The 23,085-nt window shown below is 37.1% G+C and overlaps 1 protein-coding gene and 1 pseudogene across 4 annotated transcripts in view; one reads left to right on the top strand and one right to left on the bottom strand.

The window, feature by feature from the left end:
* Positions 1-23,085, top strand: part of SNX29 (sorting nexin 29) — a 659,946-nt gene that overhangs the window by 275,840 nt on the left and 361,021 nt on the right. For all 4 annotated transcript variants that reach the window (XM_078152787.1, XM_020978396.2, XM_020978398.2 and 1 more), the window contains one exon: positions 12,861-12,967. In XM_078152787.1, the coding sequence (XP_078008913.1) occupies positions 12,861-12,967 (107 nt within the window). The remainder of the gene's footprint in view (positions 1-12,860; positions 12,968-23,085) is intronic.
* LOC144457172 (large ribosomal subunit protein eL29 pseudogene) lies at positions 21,490-22,014 on the bottom strand (annotated as a pseudogene).

Genomic DNA, 23,085 nt, shown 5'->3' with positions numbered 1-23,085 from the left:
AGGGAGAGTCAGTGAAAATGCCTGGGCTCAGGAAATAGAGTGTCAGTGTCACCGGATTGCTGAGTATGTGGGGAAGAGTAAAGTGTACAGAGAGTGGAAAAGTGGAGGTTAGAGACAGGTTATGAAGGGCTTTGAATGTCAAACAGAGAATTTTATATTTGATCTTAGAGGTGGTAGGGAGACCCTGGAGTTTTGATTAGGGGAGTGACATGGTCAGATCTGTGTAAGTTTAATTTGACAGCTGGGGGTAGTAGGGGAGACAGGAGGCAGCGAGAACCAACGAGAGGCTGGTGCATTGCCCAGTTGTGAGATGATAAAGGCATGTACGAGGCTGGTGGCAGTGTTACGGGAGAGAGAGTGGGGTATATGAGAGGTGTTATAAAGGTAGAAGTGACAGAGCTTGACTGTTGATTGGATGTGGAGAGTGAGACACACCAAGGATGACACCTAGATTGGTGGTTTCCTTCAACAATAATAGGAAAATTAGAAAGAGGAGGTTTTGAAGAGAAAGATATTGAGTTCAGTTTTAGATATGTTAACTTTAAGATGTTCATAGAACATCCACGTTGGAGAATTCCAACAGGTAGTTAGAAGTGTGAGTATGAAGTTAGAAGAGAAGTTAGGACAAGACAAATAGATTTAAGACTCATTAGTATAGAGATGATAATTAAGTCAATTGAAGCTGATACAGTGAAATAATGCAATGGGATAGGAGAAGGAGGCCCAGGACAAAATCCTGGGGGATATTCACTGTTATTGGGTATGCAGCTAATAAGTGTCTGAAGGAGGAATGTCTAATCTTCAATGTTCAACAACTCCCTTGCAATTTATAGTCGGATGTTATTTCCTGGGGCACTGAAAAATGACTTGCCCAGGGACACAGCTCCAAGGTCACCCAGCTATCATATATGTGTCAGCTGTAGAATTTGAACAGGGACTCTTGACTATCCATTTTATCATTCTGTTGCTGTGGGCTCTTAACCTATGTTATTTTTGTGTGGTTAGACACACACATCAAACGACTCAGTAGGAATTATTGTTTTCTGTAATTTTAGCATTGATATTTTGGGCCCAATACAGTTTAGAGAAGTTGTGTGTTTTTCTTATTTTCTTGGCTTTATATTTCTTATTGGTCCTTTACCTTTCAACCTAAATCACTTAACTCAGGTCTCTGCTTCATCTTGATTTCCAAATTTCTTTTTACTGGAACATTAACAGAACTTGTTATCCTATCCTTGAACTGTTTCTGCCTGGTATGAATAGGATTGTGATGACCTCTTCTTTTCAGGATGTACATCCATTTTTCTTTGTCCTTCTTCTGTTCCCTCCCTGAGATGCCAGGTTGAACATCCAGTGTTTATCTAAATCTATATAATATGCACATGTGTAAACCATCTGACCTCTTATCATGGCCTTTTTTTTCCCACCATGACCTTCTTTCAGAGCCTTATGGCATTTTTTAGAATTCATAAACATTTGGCTTTCAAAGTTATTTCCTTTTATACTCCATCATATTTTTTCCTTTAAAAAATGGCTTTTTATGACCTTGAGTTTCAATGTTGATGTTTTTTTTTCTCATGCTGTAAATCTTCCCTTTTTTAGACTTGTCATTGTTCCCTTTTGGTGTTCCCTTAGTGGGGATATTTTAGGGTTTTTTTTGTTTGTTTGTTTTTTACCATTAATTGTAGGCCTCCTCACTCCCAACCTTCCTGGTTCTGACCTTTTTTTTTTGTTGCTGTTGCTGTTGTTGCCCTCCTTGACTAACTTGTGGTATGGTTTATTGGGTTCTCCTATCTTTTGAAATACTTGCTCATAGTTGAGCAAATCTTTGCCATGGCTGATGACTATTTTACATAATTGCTTTTTCTTAAAACATTTCCCTATGTGTTTTATGTTCATGGCCAAGCATTCTCCTACCTTGTTTCCCAATCTTACATCCTGTCATTTTTGTTGAGAATGCTTTAGTTTTATTGTGTGGTTCTGCTCTTATTTTAGTTTCTTGGTTTTTCCTCTTCAGTCTCACTTTCTTTGGAGAGTAGTTTTGTTTGCTGTGAGTGGTTTGGTTTAGTGGAGAGAGCACTGGATTCGGAGTTAAAGAACCTGGGTCCAAATTATGATTCTGCTACCTGAAAACTATTAGGCCTTGTCACTGTTAGACAAGTCATTTGTTCTCTCTGAGGCTCATTTTCCTCATATGTAGAATGAGGGGTTGGACTAAATATCATTGAAGGTACTTTCCAGTTCTAAATATGAGATCACATAATTCTAAGTCAGGGGTGTGGAACCTGTGGCCTCAAGGTCATATGTGACCTTCTAGGTCGTTGGGCGTGACCTTTTGCGTGAGTCCAAGTTTTACAGAACAAATCCTTTTTATTAAAGGGATTTGTTCTGTGAAGTTTGGATTCAGTCTAAGAGCCTCACTTGAGGACTTAGAGGGCCACATGTGGCCTCGAGGCCACAGGTTCCCCAGCCCTGTCCTAAGTCTATCTCTTTTCATCCCTTTTCTCTTCTTTTTGACCCTCTTTCTCCTTTTATGTGTGGCTTTGTTTGAATCATGGAAGTATTACTGCTGGACAGGCCCTTAGCTATTGTTTAGTTCAGTTCTTCATGTTATAATTTAGCAAACTGATGTCCCGGTGGGTTAAGTGACTTCCTCAAGGTCCCATAGCTCATTTGTGGCAGAGTTGGAAGCAAAACTAAGTCTTCCTGATTTTGTAGTCTTGTATTCTTTTTACTACCATATTGCTAAGGAAGAATGTTTCATGATTATTTTTAAAAAGACTCTATAATTTATGACTTTAGTTTGTTCCAGCTTTGTCTCCATAGTAGAAATTATTCAGTAATATTATGGGAGTGTTATTCCTGTGATTTCTTATTATTTTCTCCTCCTTTATTTCACAGTGCCATTTTGTATGCATTAAGTAAGCTAATAAATGTGCAGATAAGTGCTTTGGCAATTGTAATAGTGGTTACCCATAGATTGACTGTTCTGTGCTAGACTTTTATACATAACCTTAAAAAGATTTCTTGATTGCAGTGTTAAACAATTTTATGACAAAGGTAATGTCATGGTATGAGTACTATATCTGAGAATTCATACATGTCATACCCTGGTGATTAGGATGGGATTTTTAATTAAAGTGTCAGTTTCTGGTTTGATCAACCTCTGTTGGAAGTTTTGTACATTTAGACATCCCACTGAAGCAAGAGATGTCGATCGATGAGTTAATACAATAGCTCAATTGCTTTGATAAATAATGGCTACTATTCTAGTAGCCTAGAAATCACACTCACAATCCTTGTCCTCCAGGAGTTCACACTATACTTAGAGAAAGAAGACTAACCCATTTGAAATAATCTACAAAATTGTAGATGATTAACTGCTAAAACATGTGCTAGAAAGTTTTGTTCTATGAGGCAGTGGTGGGGCGGGGGGAGGAGGGAATGTTTCTATTCCTTCTCCTTTCTGTGTGGCATTAAAAAACCCAGTTGCTATTCATTAAGAAGAAAATATGTGACTTTTTCTTCAGAGATTTTAATTTCTATACGCTTAAGGTTTATGGGTTAGCAGCTAGTTTCTGGCTAAGAATGTGTTGTTACATAGACCATTTCAACAGTTCTATTGCCATTTTGGGACCACATTACAAAGATGTTATATTCACCCAATTTTTGATGTAAATGTATCTTTGCAGAATGTGCTATTTTTAAAATGAGTATTTAGAACTGTTGTGATGGCCAAGTGTCCTGTTGTCCGCCCCGCCTGTTTCTGTCATTGTAGTTACTTGTTTTGTGACTGTACATTGGTTAGATGGCATCTGTGTCCAGAGTACTTTTCTGTCCTTTGGATAAAGATGAGAAAAATGACTTTGTCTGGCATGGCTGTCTGAATATTTTATTTCAGCTCAAAAGTAGTTTTCACTGTCAAACTGCTTTTTACTCAGCACAATTTTAAAGTGTATATCAAAGATTTTGCTATTCTGCATCACATGAGCCGGTGAAAATGTGGTTTGTGAAGGGTGTGATGACAGTTCTGATTTTATAAAATAGTCATTCCCAGCTGTATTTCTGCATGTGTTATAAATTTAGATAATATCTCTTGCAAGAAGGATGAGGCATTTAGGCAGGTGAGCAGATCTTTCTGGAAAAAGTCTTATGAGAAGAAAACTGAAAGGTTAATGAGTGAGAGTGGCTGATGTGAAAAATCAGAGAAGTTAAGAGGGCTCTTTATGTTTATCATCATGTGACCACAGTGCTTCTGGTCAAGATGTCTCAAAAGTCTTATTTATATACATCAGTAAAATAAGAATGTGGTGAGCATGAGATTCATTTCCAGCTGAGCAGTCTGAGGCTCTCTGGCGTGCACAGCTTGCCTGATGGTGTGTATGACTCTGTGTATGGTGTAGATCAGTCTGCATTTTTCTTTGACATTTAGATTCTGGTCTCTTCTTTTTTTCCCCCCTCCTCTCCTCTCCTCCATCACAGGTTATGCATTATCTTTCAGATGATCACAGGATGATAGATGTAGAGCTAGAAAGGACCATTGAGGCTGATCTCATTTTATAGATAAGGAAATTGAGTCCTAGTGAAAGAAAATGACCTGCTCAAGGTCACACGGTAATTAGTGACAGAGGCAGGATTTGAATCCAGGTCTCTCAGTCAGTATAATCATTTAAGTATGTACTGTGTGTCAGCCTCTATACTAAGGCAGGGAATACAAAGAAAAGCAAAAACGTTGTCCCTGCCTTCAAGGAGCTCACATTCTAATGGGGTAGACAAAAAAAGTTGTACATTCAAAATATTTACAATGCAAATGGAAGATAATCTCAGAGAGAAAGCAATAGTCATAAGGAGTTCAGGGGAAGTAGGAGAAAAGACTTCTTTTAGAAGGCAGGATTGAGCTGAGGAAGGAGAGTGTTCCAGGCCTGGGACATAGCCATTGAAAAGGTACAGAGTTAGAAGATTGTGAGCAACAGCAAGAAAGCCAGTGTTGCTGGATCACAGAGTACATGAAGGGGAGGAAAATCTGGAAAAGTAGGAAGGGGCCAGGATGTGAAGGGCTTTAAACTAAATGGAGGATTTTCTGTTTGATCTTGGACATAATAGAGAGCCATTGAACATATGGAGGTGTCATGGTCAGACTTGCTTTAGGAAAAACACTTTGATAGCTTAGTGGAGAATAGATTGGAGTGGGGCAAGGAGACTAAGTAGCAGGCTATTGCAGTAATCTAGGGGTGAAGTGATGAGGGCCTGCTCTAGGAGGGAGGCTGTGTGTTCAGAGAGACATACACATAGTGAGAAGTTTTGAAAGTAGCAATGACAAGATTTGGCAACAGAGACTGGATATGTGGGAGTCAAGGATGACACTGAGGTTTGGGGCTTGGTGGTACCCTGGGCAGTTATAGGGCGTTAGGTAATATTCACCTTTCCTTACTCTATGATTCTGCCAAAGTGCCCTTGCTGTTCCTACCACATAGCACTACAGCTCTCATCTCCTTGCCTTGGCACAAGCTTAGAATGCCCTTCCTCATCACTTCTGTGTTACAGATTCCTTCTCTTCCCTTCAAGACTCCCAAATGTCACCTTCTACATGACGTTTTTTTTTTTTAATCATTCCAGCTGTTAGTGCTCTCCCTTCCAATATTACTTTGTATTTCTTTGGAATTTATTCTATACAAATATTTGCTGTCCCTCCTCCCATATCCCTCTCCCAAGTAAGCTCTTTGAGGTCTGTGACTTTCATTCTTTATATTTTTCTACAGCACAATGCCTGGCACTCAGTAGAGTCTTAATAAATGCTTGTTGATTTATTCTCCCTTCCAATATTACTTTGCATTTTTAAAAAAAATTATTCTGTGTAAGTACTTGCTATCCCTTCCCCATCTCCCTCTCCTAAGTAAGCTCCTTGAGGGCTGGGATTGTTTCATTCTTTATTTCTGTTTCTATAGCACAATGCCTGGCGTAAAGTAGAAACTTAATAAGTGCTTATTGATTGGTGTAGAGTAGAAATGGGCATCTTGATAGTATCAACTTTCTTTCCTCTGTGTGGTGCAAGGATGCCTTGCATGGAATTTTAAATTCCTGGACCCGTTCACCCTTCCCTTTGCTTACTTGGGTTTCTACAGTCTGTAAATACTTTTTCACCAATGGGAGAAATGAAGTTTGCTCTGTTGAATGTGCTAATTTTCTTGCTTTGTTTCTAGTGGATTTGAGGATGCTATATCCTTTAAATGAATAACTGAATGGTATCTTAGAAAAACTTATGGAGTTTATCCCTTGGGAATTTCCTAATGTTCCATAATTACTATGCCACAAAACCCAACATTCTGTTTCTAAGCCTAGGTTCACTTCCTTTTATTAATGTTAGAACATTCTATGAAACCAGCTCTGAATTTTATGCTACTTTTAATCCTTGTTAAGTCAAGAAACATTTAAGTGCCTACTGTTTCAGGTACTGTGATAAGTTCTGGGGATGCAAAGAAAGGGGGGAGAAAAGAAAATTGAAAACAACCTTGTTACACTGCTTTGACTCTCCCTATCCATAGCTCTTGGAAATTTATTCAATAATAATTTAGACAGAAAAGCTCATTTGCTTTCTGGATCACAAAAGTAAAACAACCACAAAATAACCACTTAATTTCAAAGTACTTAACCAGAGCCTTCCGAACAGGTATGGCAGCCTGAAATGACTAAGAACTAGAACATGGTTTCTAAGTTTAAAAGGATCTAAATGTTTTCACCAAAATTGGCAACTTTCTAAACAACAATAACAAAAAGCTTTCTGAAACAAAGGATATGATATTTCCTTGGTTTTCAGCAAAACACAGTTTTGGGTTCTGATGACAGCTTAAAGAAGAGAAGATTTGTTACTTTTTTCCACATCATCCTTTCTTCCCCCCTTGAGAGCCCTTTCAATTTGCAGTCTATTTTCTGTAATTATATCATCAAAGAAGTGTGGGAGAAAATTGACTTTGACTACTCTGAGTGTATTTAATGCATACAGCATTGATTTTGTTAGAAATAATTATAATGTTATCAGCAGTAATGGTATTAATGGGCATAAAATAATACTTTTGGCATTATTTCAGTAAAATGAATACTCTTACTAATTCAAATTGCAACCCCTGTTTGTCTAGTAGAAGGTCTTCATAATGGATGGAATACTGGACTTGGGATGACTTGAGTTTGAATTCTGTCCCTGCCACTGTCTCTGGGACCATGAAAAGTCATTAAAACCCTCAGTGTCATTTTCTTCATCTGTGGAATAGATACAAGTAATATGTATCTTGCATAGTTATTATGAGGCTCAAATGTGACAATGTATATAAAGTTCTTTGCAAAACTTAATATGCTTTTTTTCTTTTTAAAATTTATTTTATTTTTAATTCAGGGAACAAAGCAGGCATTTGCATACTGTAGTGCAATAAAAAAGATAATTACACATGAAACTTTAGATTTACCACATACAACTTGCTATTCCCTCCAAATCTACAATAAATTTATCATATAAATTTTATTTTTTTTTCCTTTTTTTCCCTTCATCCCCCACCTCCCACCCCTTCACCACCCCACCCTAGAGGTGGCTACCATTAGACAGGAATAGGGGTGTGTGTGTGTGTGTGTGTGTGTGTGTGTGTGTGTGTGTGTATAAAAGTATTCTATACATACTTCAATTTATCAGTTTTTTCTCTGGATACAGATAGCATCTCTCTTCATATGTCCTTTATTTTCAATTTGTGTATTTATAATATGCTTTAAAAAATTAATTTTAAAACATCACTTGGCAGCTAACTTTCTATTAATGAGCCTCTTCAAGCCTTTTTGGACAAGTATAATCTATTGCTGGGCTTGTATTCATATCCTTTCTAGCTTGGCTAAGTCCTGCCAGAAGTGACATTCCTTTGACCTAACAAATGTAGGCAAAGAGGTGCAGTGGAAAGAGTACTGGTTTTGCAGCCAGGAGACCCAGATGTTGCGACTTACTACTTATGTGAACTTGGACAAATCATCTTGATTTTCTCATCTGTAAAATGGGGAAAGGGTTGGACTGAATGGCCTCTAAGTCTCCTTCACCTCTAAATCTGTTGTTGAACCTTTGATCTTATGGCCAGAACCTCTCTTTTATCCTGTAATGAGGCTTTAGAATAGGAATTTGATGAGGCTAATACCTCTGACATTTAACTATTAAGTTAATTTGCTGTCTTATACATGAGAAGAGTCCCTTTTACAAATGTCTGAAAACATTTTTCAGAATTTGTGTTGTAGATTTAGATCACCTCCACCTTTTTTTATTGCCTTCATGATGAGTTGAATTGGAAAGAGCAGTACATCTGAAGTTAGGAAAACCTGGCCCTAATCTTGGCTTTGCTGCTTACTTTAGCTCTTTACACCTCCTTTCCTCACCTGTGAAATCTAAATAATAATCTCTACTACCCAGAGGATTACATTCTGAAGTGCTTTGTAAACTTTAAAGCTATTGTATGAAAGCAAACTGTATTTATCATCTTCAGGTGTTAACTTTCTCAGAATACTTCTTCAAGAAAAATATTTAGCTACATATAGTAGTAGTGTAGTGTCTAGATAAAAATGGTGGGCTTGGGAAATCCAGATTGCCTTGAGTATAGGAAGCACAGTCTTTCAATGGGACCTTGAAACAAATCACTTTATCCCTCTGGACCTCAGTTTTCTTATGTGTACATTGAGAAGTTTTGGACTAGACAGTTTCCAAGGTCCTTTCTCACTCAATAAGTCTAAAAGTTCTTTTCTTTGCAATGTCACTGTCAAATATCGACAACTTTACTTTTTCCTATTATTTTGGACAAAGGGTAGTTTTTAATCTGTGATGTCAAAGCAATTCTGAAAATAGACCAAAATTATTAATGGTTAAATTTTAGATATAAGATTGAGTTTTGTTAGCAAATATTTTGAAGCACCATTTTTTCTTAAATTCAGAGATTGTATTTATTGACAATAATAGAGAAGCATGATTTTCTTGTCGGGTGTTAAATTGTCAATGATTTGATTTCAGAACTAATGCCTCCCCCTCAGAAAAGCTGCATTTTTTCCACTTTTCTGTTTGATCAGTCATATATTATTTGTGTTTATTGTTCATATTCTATGTCTACGACACTGCACTTTACTCAGTACGTGTTGATTGACATAGGTAGCAAAAACACAGAATGCTGACTGCTTCTTTCTTATTTGTTTGACTCTGAAAGACTTGAGGTTTCTGAGAGTTTTTATTGTTCACTTTAAACTTAAATAGTAACATTTTTGTTAACTTCAGAGATAAAATAGAAGCTTCTTAATACCTACAGGGGCCTAAACTTCAGTTTCTAGAGAACATATTTCTCATGCATGTTATTTTAACCATGTAGTGGTAATGGGGAGGGGATGAAGTGAGGAGTAGGAGTGGACATTTTCTAATTTGGTGAACAAATGCCCTAAGCTCCTAATAGTGGTAATTCATACAGATACATTGGACAAGAGACTAAACCTCTATAGTATAGCATAGTAGAAAGAGCCTTAGATTTGGAAAAAGAGCTGGGTTGGAATCCCAGTTCTTTTATTTCAGTATGATTCAGTAAACATGTTATTAAGCAGCTACTATTTGTATGGCACAATATTCAAAGACAAAAAATGAAATAAAGTTCCTGTTCTCAAGGTGCTTGCAGTCTCTTGGAGGGAGGAAAACATTTATTAAGGGCCTACTATATTCCAGGCACTATGCGAAGTGCTTTTCAAGGTATCTCATTTGATTCTCACCACAGCCCTGTGAGGTAGGTGCTATTATGATCCTCATTTACAGTTCAGAAAATTGAGCCAGATAGAGGTTAAGTGATATGACCAAAGTCACATAGCTAGTAAGTGCCTATGGTCACATTTGAACTCAGGGCTTTCTTACTTCAGGTCCAGTGCTTTATCTATTACACGATGGAATATAAAGTGCTTTAAAGTGATAACTAACTAACTTGAGAGAGAAAGGGATCAGGAGAGTTCTTGTGTAGGGAAGTGGTTTCTGAGTTATGCTTTAAAGGAAGGTAGAGGTGAGGAGAGAATGCATTCCCTACCTGTGTGCCATGTGTAAGGAATCTTTTTTTGCTGTGTGTGAAGTGGAAAATGAACTAAAGTAGATGGAATACATATTGTGGAAGGGTTTTGATGCCAGACTAAAGATTTAGTAGGGAGCCACTGAAGATTTTTTTAAGTAATATTTTATTTTTTTCCCCAGTTCACTGAAGATTTTGATTAGGAAAGTGATATGGTGCAAACTGTGTTTAGGAATATCTATTTGGCAGCTTCTCTTCACTCCTATGCATAACTTACCCTACTTTTAAAATCTCCCCCCCCCAACAGCTGTGGTTCTCCTACTTTACCAAGAAAATAAAGGCCACTGAACTCCCTCTGTTCCCCTCCACTTTATCTCAGAACACTCTGCTATCATCCTCCATTTTACCTTTTCCTCTAATCTCTGATGAAGAGTTAGATATTCTCCTTGCCAAGGCTAACTCCTTTACACGTGTCCTTAATACTAACCCTTTCTGTCCTCGCCAATGGCTCACTCCCATTATCATTTCCCTTAGTCTTCAGTCTTTCTGTTTCTATTGATTTCTTCTCTGCTGCCTACAAACTCCAAATCTATGTCATTCTTGGGGGGAAAACATCCTTGCTAGATCCTGCCATCCACATTAACTACTGTCATATATTTCTGCTCTTGTTCTTAGCCAAACTCATTTGATCTGGCTTACTACCTTATCCATCAATTGCAGCTTCTCTTTCCAAAGTCATCAGCGATCTCTTAATAACCAAAATTACTGACTTTTTCTCAGTCCCTATCCTTCTCAAACTCTCTGTGGCATTTGACACTACTGACCACCTTTACCTCTTGGATATACTTTCCTTTCTGGGTTTTTGTGGCACTGTTCTCTCTTGGTTTTCATTCTGTGTACAGACTGCTCCTCAGTCTCCTTGGCTGGGTCATTATCCTTATCCCATCCCTTAAATGTGAGTGTGCTCCAAGTAACATATTGTCTCCCCTGATAGAATGAAAGATTGTTGAAGGTGGGGACTATTTTCCTTTTGTCTTTGTATCCCCAGGGCCTAGCTCTGAGCCTGGCACTTAGTAGGTTCTTAATAAACGCTTGTTAGTTCATTGATTTGTGGTGGTTGCATTAGGGAGAGACTAGAAACAGGGAGATCAATTAGGAGGCTCCATAATAGTATAGTCAAGAGGTGACAAGCAGCTGAAGTAAGATAGAGGCTATGTGAATGTAGGAGATGGGTACCCTTGTGAGAAGTGTAGAAGTAGAACTGATACAATTTGGCAGGTGCTTGGATATGGGAAAGTAAGAGAGAAGAAGAGTCAAGGATGACTCTGAGTTGAGATCTGAGGCAACTGGAGGAATGGTAGTAACCCCCACAGAAATAGGTGTATTTTCAGGACGGATAGATTTTTGAGAAAATGTGATTTCAGATATGTTGATTCTTGAAATTAATATCTAATGTTCTGGTGAAGACATCCCCCGGTGCAAAACTAGAGGAGAGAATTTTGGTAGCCATGCTGATCTGGGAGTCATTTGCATAGAGATAATAATTAAATCCATGAAAGTTGGTAAGATCACTAAGGGAAAAAGGATATAGAAAAAAAAGATAATGACTGAGGACAGAGACTTGGTAAATGACCACAGTTCTTAAAGCATAATAATCTAATAAATGATACTGAGATGGAAATTTCAAACAAGTCAGAAAGGGACCAAAGAGGTTAGCCAGAAGAGGGGGGGTATTCAGCAGTGTAAAAATGCAGAGTGGTCAGTTAGAATGAGGACTGAAGTCTAAAGGTCATTGGACTGAGATCTTTGGCCATCTTAGAGAGTAGTATCCACTGAATAGTATTAGTCAAAATCAGTTTGATAATGCTTAAGAGATGAGGGGGAGGTGTGGAAACAGAGGAATTGCAGATAGCTGACCCCATTTAGAAGTCTGGTGATGGCTTAACCTCTCTGGGCCTCTTTTTCCCCTTAAAAAAAAGAATTTGAACCAGGTGATCTTTAAGGTTCCTTCTAGATCCAAGTCCTCTGACTTGGAATCAGAAGACCTACTGCGAATCAGAAGACAATTCACTTGATTTGGGGCCTCTGTAAAATGTGGACAGCAGGGCAGCTGTGAAGATAAGATGAGATGAAGCATATTAAATTTGTTTTCTAATTATAAGGTGCAATATTTGCACTTTATTACTGATGGTTTCTTTTAAAGTGGAAGCTATTTTCTAACTACAACTTGGGAAAATGTGATTAAAAAGTTGAAATTTATTATTTTCATTGTATTTTTTGGTACTTATTTTGAAAATTGTAATTCTAGCATTTTTAATTTTGAGATGTTTATGATTTAAAGCCATTTCTAAGTATATCTGTATAAAATCCATCTCCGTTCCCCTTTCTGTTCTGCATACCCCCCTCTCTTTTTTTCCTTATCAGGTCACATGATTTGTGTGTGTAGTAATTACATCAATGGGTAACACTTTTGATTAAGGAATGAGAATATTCATGAGATTAAAGGATAAAAGTGAATTTACATATATTTTGTCAAGGTGATAGATATTTTTCACTGGGAAAAGCAAGTGGTGTAAAGATTATCCCCAGGGATTTTCATTTGTCCTCATGACAACGCTTACAATATTTTTTATAGCTTGTCATTCATATTATTGTACTTGTGTGAAAAATTTGCTGTTACAGTAATTAGCAATTGTGATTTTTAAAAAGAGCACTTTCTCTGGAGAAGCAGTTTGGAAAGAGATAAAATGTTTTACTGAGAGTATAATTTTCTAGTACTGTAAATATTCATGTAGTATCTTTCTTTTTCTAAAGTTGTGCCAAACCTTTGGAACATTGATGGAGAAGTTACGGTCCCTGAGCAAAAGCCTGTAGAAGTCAGTGAGGAACTTGCAAGCTCTTATGAAAGAAAGCTCATAGAGGTAAGAATGTTGGAGGTCTGAGAATCTCTAGCTCAGATGTACTTTTTATTGTTATTTTAATGTACTTTTTATTGCTGTCTTGTGTAGTTTTATTGATGGGTTGATTGAAACAACAAGCTGTTTAAATTCATGCCAAGTATTGATTAAGTTCTGTATGTATTAGGCAAAAGAATTGGAAACATTTTATTTTAAATGATGTGGCTATTAAAATAATCCTAAACATTTAAATAACTTGTATATGATCAATCCCAGTCTGGGTAGGGGAAATAGGATATATGAAGAATCTCTACTCAAAATATCTGAATTTAAATACACTCAAACTTTTATGAGTTTAAGTGCAGTCTTTGGAAGTCTCAGCCATGAACCCAGAGGTCCACCACATCCTCTTTTTCCCCATTGGGAAAAAAAAAAAAGCAAAACCACAACCATCTTTGGTGTCCTGGGGCTGTGAGTTGCTTCTTTGCTGACAAGCAATAAGAAAACTACTGTGGAAAAGATCTGAAGTCTTGAAGATTATACCTAACAATACATTTTGAGTAGTCACCTTGACGATGAGAAGGAAGAGTGCTTTGGTTGGTTAGCATTATCAAAAGGTCACCTTTTTTGCACAAAAACCAAAAAATATGGGAGAAAAGCCAGAAGAGAGAAGTAAAGGTGGAGCAAAGAGAAAAAAAAAGAAAAAAAACCAGCGACAGAGATTAGAAGTGATAGCAGCAGTAATTAGAAGCAGTGTTGGGGGCAGCAAGGAACTGAGTGTCTGGTAATCATGGCACAGGAGATAGAAGGTAGACGAACTCTCCTCTCAAGGCAGTAGTTACCTTCTATCCACTCATCAGTCATGCCAGAAGACACAAAATCCTGTACTTCCATTGTTTTTATGTGTGTGTTTAGGCAAACCTCCTGTACCTTTGTCTTCCTTGGTAGACCATTGGGTCAGCTGAATCCATCCAAGTATTGACTGACTCCCAGGTGGCAGCTCTTGACACTAAGGTGGAAATGATTGCAACCCTTCTAGGGAATGTTTGGTAGGCAGACATTGTATGGTACTGAGGAGACTGAAATTGGAGTCAGGAAATTTGGACTCTGTCCCAGCTCAACCACTTATTATCATTATAACCTTGAGCAAGGGCCTTGATTCCTTACAGCCTCATTATGTTCATCTGTTGTATGGGAATAATGGTGCTATGAGGCTTGTATGAGATATGATGTCTTTATAGTACTTGGTAACCTGAAGGCCTTTCATAAATAATTATTTTATTTTCATCACTATTATGCATTTTAAAAGAGGGCCATGTTAGCTTAAATTAATATTTAATTTGCAGAATTATGTGGTGAAAATTTTTCAGTAGGCGGTTCTGTCTCTGTGGCTTGCCTGTTGTCCCTCCTCCCCCAACCAGAACCACAGCATTCATTCTTCACCTTGGCACCCCATTTATGCAAGATACATTAGATTTAGGCCATTCTGCTAAGGGATTATTATTTTTTGTACATTTACTTCAGTTGTTATTAAAAAAGCAATGAGGCCAACACTCTGGCTTTGAAATATTTGCATAGGTGAGCCAATAAATGGGAAAAATAATACCGTTTTGCGATTACACTGAGGTTTTCAAGCCTTTAGATGTGGTTTTATATGATGGATAATATGACTCTCCAGTATAGGTGAAAGGAGCTGGCTATTATCTCTCCATAGCTGTGTTTTCATATCTGTTTTTGCTTGTGTGTACATCAGTAGTTAGGCAAAATGTATCTGAATGTGCCACATTTTTGTAGATACTTATATATAGAAAAAAAACTGCTTTGGGGCTGGAGCTGGTAATCAAATAGTGAGCATAGCAGATCAGGCTATAAACTTTAGGCTACAGATGTATGTTAGAAATTTGATAGCTTCTGGCATTTTTCCCTTCTTTCTTGAGATTCCTTCTTGACTTTGATAAGAAAGATGGTTTTGGTTTGTGTTGTGGGATAGTGCCCCATAGTGAATACTGGTGTGTGTAGGGAAACCAGTGCTATTAAAGACCTTATTTTTGGTGGTGTGTCTGGACTAGGAATCTGAATTTCTTGAGAAAGAATAGATGAATGCCCTCAGAGAGACAACTTGGAAAATGATCTAGTTCTCTTTTTTGGGAGATAGATAAAAATACTTATAATTATAGTGGCTGGGATTCAGCTTTTCAGGCTTGCACTATTTTGGACCCTTTTCATAATTGCTTTCCGCTTTGAGGCAGAAAGTGGCTTCTATCAAAGCCACTTCTGTGCTCCCAGGAAGAGTTACCTTGTCATGATAGAGAAGGGATTATAGGATAGTACATAAGAATCACTGTCTCCTCTGGGTGGAGCTTGGCTCTTAAGGCAAACATGGGGAATGTATAAAATGGTTAAATGTAGGAAGTGAGGTGATTGAATTGGATTCAGGTCAGTAATGGGTAGTGTATTCAATGTCAGTGAAAAATTGTTGTGATAAGCATTTGCTGCTAATCAGATAGGATACCCTCCCCAAAGGGGGAAGGGTCAGTGTAAAGGCCAGATGCAGGGTGCATGGGGAAGCAGGACATAAGAAAGTCGGAGGGTGATAATGGAATTAGAGTAAGTAAATGGAATCAATTAATGAGCACTTATTTGCTTACTATATGCTTACTATCTATATCTATATCTATATCTATATCTATATCTATATCTATATCTATATCTATATCTATATCTATATCTATATCTATATCTACATCTACATCTACATCTACATCTACATCTACATCTACATCTACATCTACATCTACATCTACATCTACATCTACATCTACATCTACATCTACATCTACATCTACATCTACATCTACATCTACATCTACATCTACATCTACATCTACATCTGTATCATGTCTGCCAGGCTCTGTACTAAGGACTGAGGATATAAAGGAAAAGCAAAAACACTTTCTGCCTTCAAAGAGCTTACATTCTAATAGGAGAGATAATACATATAAACCAGAACATAAAATAAATACAGAGTAGATAGAAGGTGACTTTAGAGGGATTGGCATTAGCAGCAGTAAGACAGGGAGAAGGGCAAGAGAGGACTCCTGGAGAAAGTGGCCTGTGAGCTGAGCCTTAATGAAAGGCCAGTATTTTAAGAGTCAGAAGTTGGAAGAGAGAGCATTCTAGGAATGGGGAACTGCCAAGGCAAAGGCATAGATGGGGCATCGTGTGTTAGGAACAGCAAGTAGGCCAGTATGGCTTGATTGTAGAGAATATGTAGAGGGGAGCAGTATGAAGACCAGAAAGATAGAAGTGGGGCAGGTTGTGAAGAGTTTTAAGTACCAGTCAGAACATTGAGTGATGGGAGTCTGCACCAGAATGGTGACTGTGTTGGGCCTTTACTCCTTGAGTCATAGTAGAAGAAACTTCATAGGTCATCTGATTCAACTCCTCCCAGAATCAGGATTCTCCTCTATACCATCTCTGAGGAGTTATCCAGCCTTTTCTTGTTCAGTCAAGTTTTGTACCTCTTTTTCCAAGCTGTTTATTCTCTTTTTATATCTTTCTTTTCTCATTCTTGCTTCTGTTCCTATTTTTTCCTCTATCACTCTCATTTTGTTTTTAAAATCATTTTTTTGCTTTAAAAAACCCCAAATTCTTGTGTTAACTCTTTGAGGAATTTTTGTTGGAACTAGGGTATACTGCTTCTTCTCACTCTGCCATCTTGACTCTGCCTCCTATTCAGTCTCTTGTTGAAGACTTCTAGTGAATGGGGGCACTCCCCACCTCCTGAGAGAGCTCATTCCATTTTTGGATAGCTGTGTTTGGAAGTTTTCCCCTCTTTTGAGTAAAAATGTTTTTTCCTGTAAGTACTACCCATTTTGTCTAGTTCTGTCCCCTGGAGTTATGAAAGATAAATCTTATCATTTTATCATGTTCCCCCTCTCCCATCTTTTCTTTCAGGCAATACTATCCCAGTTTCTTCAATGGAAAGTATAAAATAAAAATGCTTAGCAAGGAACAGAAACCCATGATAATTGAGGAATATGATAAGAAAGCATGTAACTACTTTCATCCAGTTCAAGTCATCAGGCCTGGTGATTCCATATACATCTTAGAATACTAAAAAAATGTACATGTAATCTTCAGATGACATGGGAGTGTGGGAGAAGTAACATTGCCCATGGGAGGGAAAGAAAGAAAGCAAATGAGAGTTAAACAGTTTTCCTTTCTATCATTCATTGTCATCTCATCCACTCTCTTCTATTGCTTCTTCAGTCTTTGTTTTTATTCATTCAACAATTATTTTTTCCTGAAAAAAGCTAGAAATTCTCATTTTGTTGTTCTTTGCAATCACTGAAAGACTAAACTTGCTTTGAGCTTTAGCTTATCTGACATCATTCCTGCACTATTATGTCATTCTTGAATGTTATTCTCATCGGCTTAAGGAGAGAATAACATACACACTCAATTGGGTATGGAAAGCTGTCTTACCCTACAGGAAAATAGGGGGAAGGGGATATGAGAGTGGGGGTGGGGGGATAATAGAGGGGAGGGCAGATTGGGGGAGGGGGTAATCAGAAGCAAACACTTCTGAGGAGGGACAGGGTCAAACGAGAGAATAGAATAAATGGGGGGGGGGGGCCCGGGATAAGATGAAGGGAAATGTAGTTAGTTTTCCACAGCATGGAAGTGTTTTGCATAACTACACATGTATAACCTGTATCAAGTTGCTTGCCTTCTCAATGAGGGTGGGTGGGGAGGGAGGAAGGGAGAAAATTTGGAACCCAAAGTTTTAAAAACAAATGTTAAAAAATTGTTTTCACATACAACTGGGAAATAAGATATACAGGAAGTGGGGTATAGAAATCTATCCTGCCCTACAGGAAATAGAAGAGGAAGGAGATAAGAGAAGGGGGGGAGATAGAAGGGAGGGCACATTAGGGGAAAGGGTATTCAGAATGCATGCCATCTTGGGGAACGAGATGGAGAGAAAATTTAGAACTCAAAATCTTGTGGATGTGAATGTTGAAAACTAAAAATAAGTAAATTAATGAATCTTAAAAAAGATTGTCACTCTTTTGTTTTTTATTTACTTGATTTTACTTCCATTTTCTTTTAAGTAGTTTTAATTTTTATAATTACCATTATTTCTCTCAGTAGCTTTTCTCCTTAACCCTCTCAGATAGCTAACCCATATAACAAACAATATTTTTTATTTATTTTTTGTTTTTCTTTCTTGTTTTTAAAGAGCATTTTTAAAAGACAAAAACAGAGGAAAAAACCAGCATAACCGATCAGTACATTAAAAAAACGGAACATATGTGTAATATACAACATATATGGACCTCCCACCTCTGCAAAGAGGTGGTGTGGGAGTATCTTTTCATATCTCTTTTTTGAGACTATGATTATTTTTTATAATTTTGCAACATTCACTTTTGATGTTTTTTGTGGTTCTTTCCATTTACTATTATTGTAATCATATATATATATATACATATATATATTATATATATTGTTTTCTGCTTACTTCAGTCTGCATCTCTATGCTTCTCTGTATTCATAACATTTGTCATTTCTTACAGTAGAGATCCACGTTCTTTTTACTTTTCTGATTGCATCTTAAAAACTCTGAGCTTAAAAAGAACATTGTCATATACATAGCAGACTACGAAAAGATGAAGCTTTAAATAGGCATATGTATAACTAAAATAAGTTTTATTTGTTACTCTCAAAACTCTCCTGCTTGTCTGTGCTTCCTTCTGTTTTTTTCCTTCCGTGAATTGAAAAAAAGTTAGATTGCCCCTCTTTTTAAAAAAATATCAATTCCCCCCAACTCCAGTAACCTTCCCCTTGAATTAGAAGCCAAGGGTAATAGGGGAAAAAAAATCCTTGTAACAAGGAAACATAGTCAAACAAAACGAATCCATATAAATGTTTCTGCCACAAAAATGTGTGTCTTTTTCTACATCTTATTTCTGTGATCCTTTTGTAAGGAGTTTGATAACATATTTTGTCATGAGTCCTCTGGCAACATGATTGATCATCACAGTGATCAGAGTTCTTAAATCTTTCAAAATTGTTTCAGTGTTACTTTCTTTTTAAAATTTGTTTTCCTGGTTCTGCTCATTTCACTCTACATCAGTTTATACTACTAGGATTTTCTGAAATTGTCTTTTGCTATTTCTTACTACACAATTGTTTTCCATTATATCACAATTTGTTCAACCACTCAAGGCACTCCCTTAGATTGTAGTTCTTTTATTTTCTTTTCTCCTGCTCTTTTCAATCCTTGCTTTCATTTTCTCTGCAAAATTTTGAAGTCTTAATGTGCCAGTGAATTCTGCTCCAGTAACATTGGTTTCTTTAGGTAACTTTTTTTTCTTCTTCAAAAAATTAATTTTCAAATTAATTTTCAAAATAATCTTCAGGGGCAGCGAGGTGGTGTGGTGGATAGAGCACCTGGAGTCAGGAGGACCTGAGTTCAAATCTTTCCTCAGACCAGACACTCAACACTTACTAGCTGTGTGACCCTGAGCAAGTCACTTAATGCCAATTGCCTCACCAAAAAAAAAAAAACCCTTCAAAAAATAATTTATGTTGTCAAATTTCATTTTTGGTGTCCTTAAATTTATTTTAAGCCAGCTTTTCCAAGCAGCATCTTGGGCTATGGGTTTTTACCCATCCTTTATCCAATGCTTTAAAATTTTCCCTTCCCAGAGTATAGAGCACTTGGCAGCTAATTCCAGGCATTTCCCTCATTATTTATCATGATTTGTAATGCGACAGGGTCACTTTCTTCCAAGGTTCCCTTCATATCCACTGTGGTAACTTGTATTCTTTCCTGGTTAGAATCTGCCCCTTTTTCACTACTTCTAACTTAGGAAAGCATGAAATTATTGGCAAAGCAAATTAAGAACTTTTAGCCAGTGAAGAGCTTTGTGCAGTGGTGATGTAGAAGTAGCCTCTGTGATATATCAAGGAATGATTATTTCAAGCAGATATCAAGATGTTTGAAGACCTCTATTTTACTGCCTCTGGAAAGCTTTGAGATGTGATTTCAGAATTAATTATTCATTTATTCCTTCAGGCTAGATAATACTTATATTTTTATACCTAAATGTTCTGAACCATACACCTGTAGTTTGTATGTTTCCCACTCACCAGTGTCTATATACTTTTAAGATTCTAAATGCCACTATAGGTGATTTGTTAAAATGTGTAAAGAAGAAAATTCTTCTCTCTGTATGTCTGTTTGTCTCTGTGATATATGAACACCATTTAAGTCACTTTCTAAATCCTGAACAGCTATTTCTGAATTGTTAAGAAACTTTTGTTCATCACAAAATTCAGTAGCTAAGGGAGACTTTTGACTTTTAAAAATATTTTGTGCTCATCAGTTTTAAGAGCTAATGCTAATAAAGATTTAAGTGGAATGGTTTTTAAAAGTACATAGCTTAGTAACAAAATTAGGTTATATATTATAAAATTATGGAGAACTATGGTATGGTAGAAAAAAAACTAGCTTGAGAGACAGACACCTGGTTCAAATTTTGTACCTGTCACCAAACAAGTGTCTGACCTTAGGTCATTTAATTTCCCTGGTCTTCTGTTTCTCCATCTATAAAAGGAGGGAATTGGACTATATGATTTCTAAGCACCCTTCCTGCCCTACTCTATGGTTCTATATTCTTAAGTGTTCCTGCTATTTTGGAAATGCCCCTCTATATATGATGCTTAGGTGCGTGGAACTATGGTTTTAATAGTTTGATGTTTTTTGTGAAATTGGTTTGAAAATTTTTGGAAAATAATTATTAGAAAATATGTCCAGGGTAAGGCTGTCTTTTGCCTTTCCTTATATCCCCCATCACTCAGCACAGTGACATATAGGAGGTTTTTAAATAAATGTTTATTCAATTAATTTAATATTGGAGTTTTTAGGATATTTGCCTTGGCAATAGGGAATATCACAAATAAAACATTACCAAGCACACCCTAAAATCAAGTGTAATCTTTGCCACCTTCCACCACCAAATTCCAATTTTAATCCAATCCCCAGGTGTCAGACCACTTTATCCCTAGTATACATTTTGAGTCTTTATTCTTTCACTTTAGCTGTTAATATCACAAAGAAATATTAGACCTAAAAATATTTTATAGGAACTATTAACTTATAAGGCCATGCCTTACATATATATGCAAAATATTATATAAAATAATAATGTATAATAGTGATAATAATATTAAAATAATGCATAATATTTGTTATATTAACATAGACTATTATATATGATATATTATTATATATAATATATTATAACATATATTAATATATATTTTATGACTCACCATTTCCTTTATTTGTACAAAATGGTGAATAATCATACCCTGGCTGGGAAAAATGGTGGTTTAGGGTTTAAACAAGTCCTTCTGTCCTGAAGCATCTATTCTGAAGGCTTGGGACTAGCTTTAGCCCTTTAGCATCTTTGGGTTTGGACTCGGCAGGCTTGGGGTCAGCAGGCTTAGCAGCCTTGGAATCATCTGGTCTCCTATTGGCCTGTAAATTCCTTAAGTGTGGTCCTAGAATCAGACTTGGCTGCCTTGGGGTTGGACTTGGCAGCCTTGGAATTGGACTTGGTGACCTTGGTGTCAGACTTGGTGGCCTTGGGTCAGTGGGCTTGGCAGCCTTGGGTTTGGTGGTTCTGGCAACCTTAGAGTCAGGCTTCATGATCCTGGGGCCTGGACATTTGGTGCTGACCCTAGGGACTGGATGCTTGGTAGCCATCTTGTGGCCAGCACAGCAGGCACTGGCCTTGGGGATCTTGGGCCTCAGAATTTTGTCCTTGTGCTCAGGGCCTTGATGGCCTCTGCCCAGCCTTGATGGCTTTCCTGTTGTTGGCCTGCATCTTCATTAGCGCCTTCATGTTGTGTTTCTTGGCAAAGCACATGTTTCTCAGAAACTAGGGGTCAATCCCTTGTAGAGACTTGTATCTCTGAGACTTAGGTTTCTTGTTGCCATTTCTGTGCCATTTTCATGTTTGGTTGTGGGTGGTATGGTTCTTAGACTTAGCCATCTTTACACCACAGCCTGCCCTAACCGGCACTCCACCCACTGGAAGAAGCCAAAGCGAGAGAGAGGACATGCCTTATATTTCTAATAGCATTACAAGAAATAGGCAACATGTTATTTGCCCCACATAGTGGCTTCTATGACAGAAAACAGAATAAAAAAGTGAAGTTTCTTTTAAAGCTTTTAATATATTTCAGTAAGCTCATTACTTAGCTTCTTGAAGGACAGAGGGTCAAGGGTATTTGACTCTTGAATTAGTTATCTTCCTTCTCTACACATTGTACCATAGCTTATTGGTTTTAAGAGCATTTCAAGCTTATTAAAAACACACATATACTACAAAAACTCCAAATTGAACTTGGCTATTTTTCTTAAGATAAAAGAATACACACTGGATAACAAAAAGAAAATGAAATATAGAAGAACAGAGCTCTGGTGTACAAATGTACGTGATTTAGCATAGTCTGTTTCTCTGAGTGCCTTTGTCTTAAGCTTGGCCCTGGGATTGCAGTTCTTTGGAGAAGGAAAAGTATTGAGACCATTCTGACTGGACTCACTGTTCTCCAAAGTGTGATGGAAGGCATCTTTGGCAGTATAGTGAAAGTGGAGAGACCTCTACACAGAGTACTGTGTTTACTTTTAGGAATTCAAATAATTGCTCAAATTTATTAAATAGATTCACTTTTACATAAGAGATTTTCAGGTGAGGTATGATTCAATGTTTGTACTTTTCCTTTGTTCTGTTCTATTTCTCTGAAAGGTATATTGTACCTTCTTCAGTTGTGGACAATAGGTTTCTTTCTTTCCTTTTAAAAGACAGTATCATCTGAGAGTTGTTCTCTTTAGCTAAATCTTAAACTATAGGTTAGGGAATCCATGATCAGGAAGGAATTAATTATTTCTTCCAGTCCTTTTGCAGAACATTGATCTTACAGCATAGGAGGGATGTTATAGATCATCTGGTCTAAAACTTTCATTTTACTAATGAAGAAAATGAGTTCTAAAGGGGTTAAGTGACTTGCCTAAGGTAATTATCAGAGTAGGGATTTGAACTCAGATAATCTGCCCTCCATAT

The sequence above is a fragment of the Phascolarctos cinereus genome, unplaced genomic scaffold (genome assembly GCF_003287225.1).
Source record: "Phascolarctos cinereus isolate Bilbo 61053 unplaced genomic scaffold, phaCin_HiC Scaffold_4;HRSCAF=312, whole genome shotgun sequence".
NCBI lineage: Eukaryota > Metazoa > Chordata > Mammalia > Diprotodontia > Phascolarctidae > Phascolarctos > Phascolarctos cinereus.
Note: the sequence above shows the minus strand (reverse complement) of the source record. Positions and strands in the feature narration are given on the sequence as shown.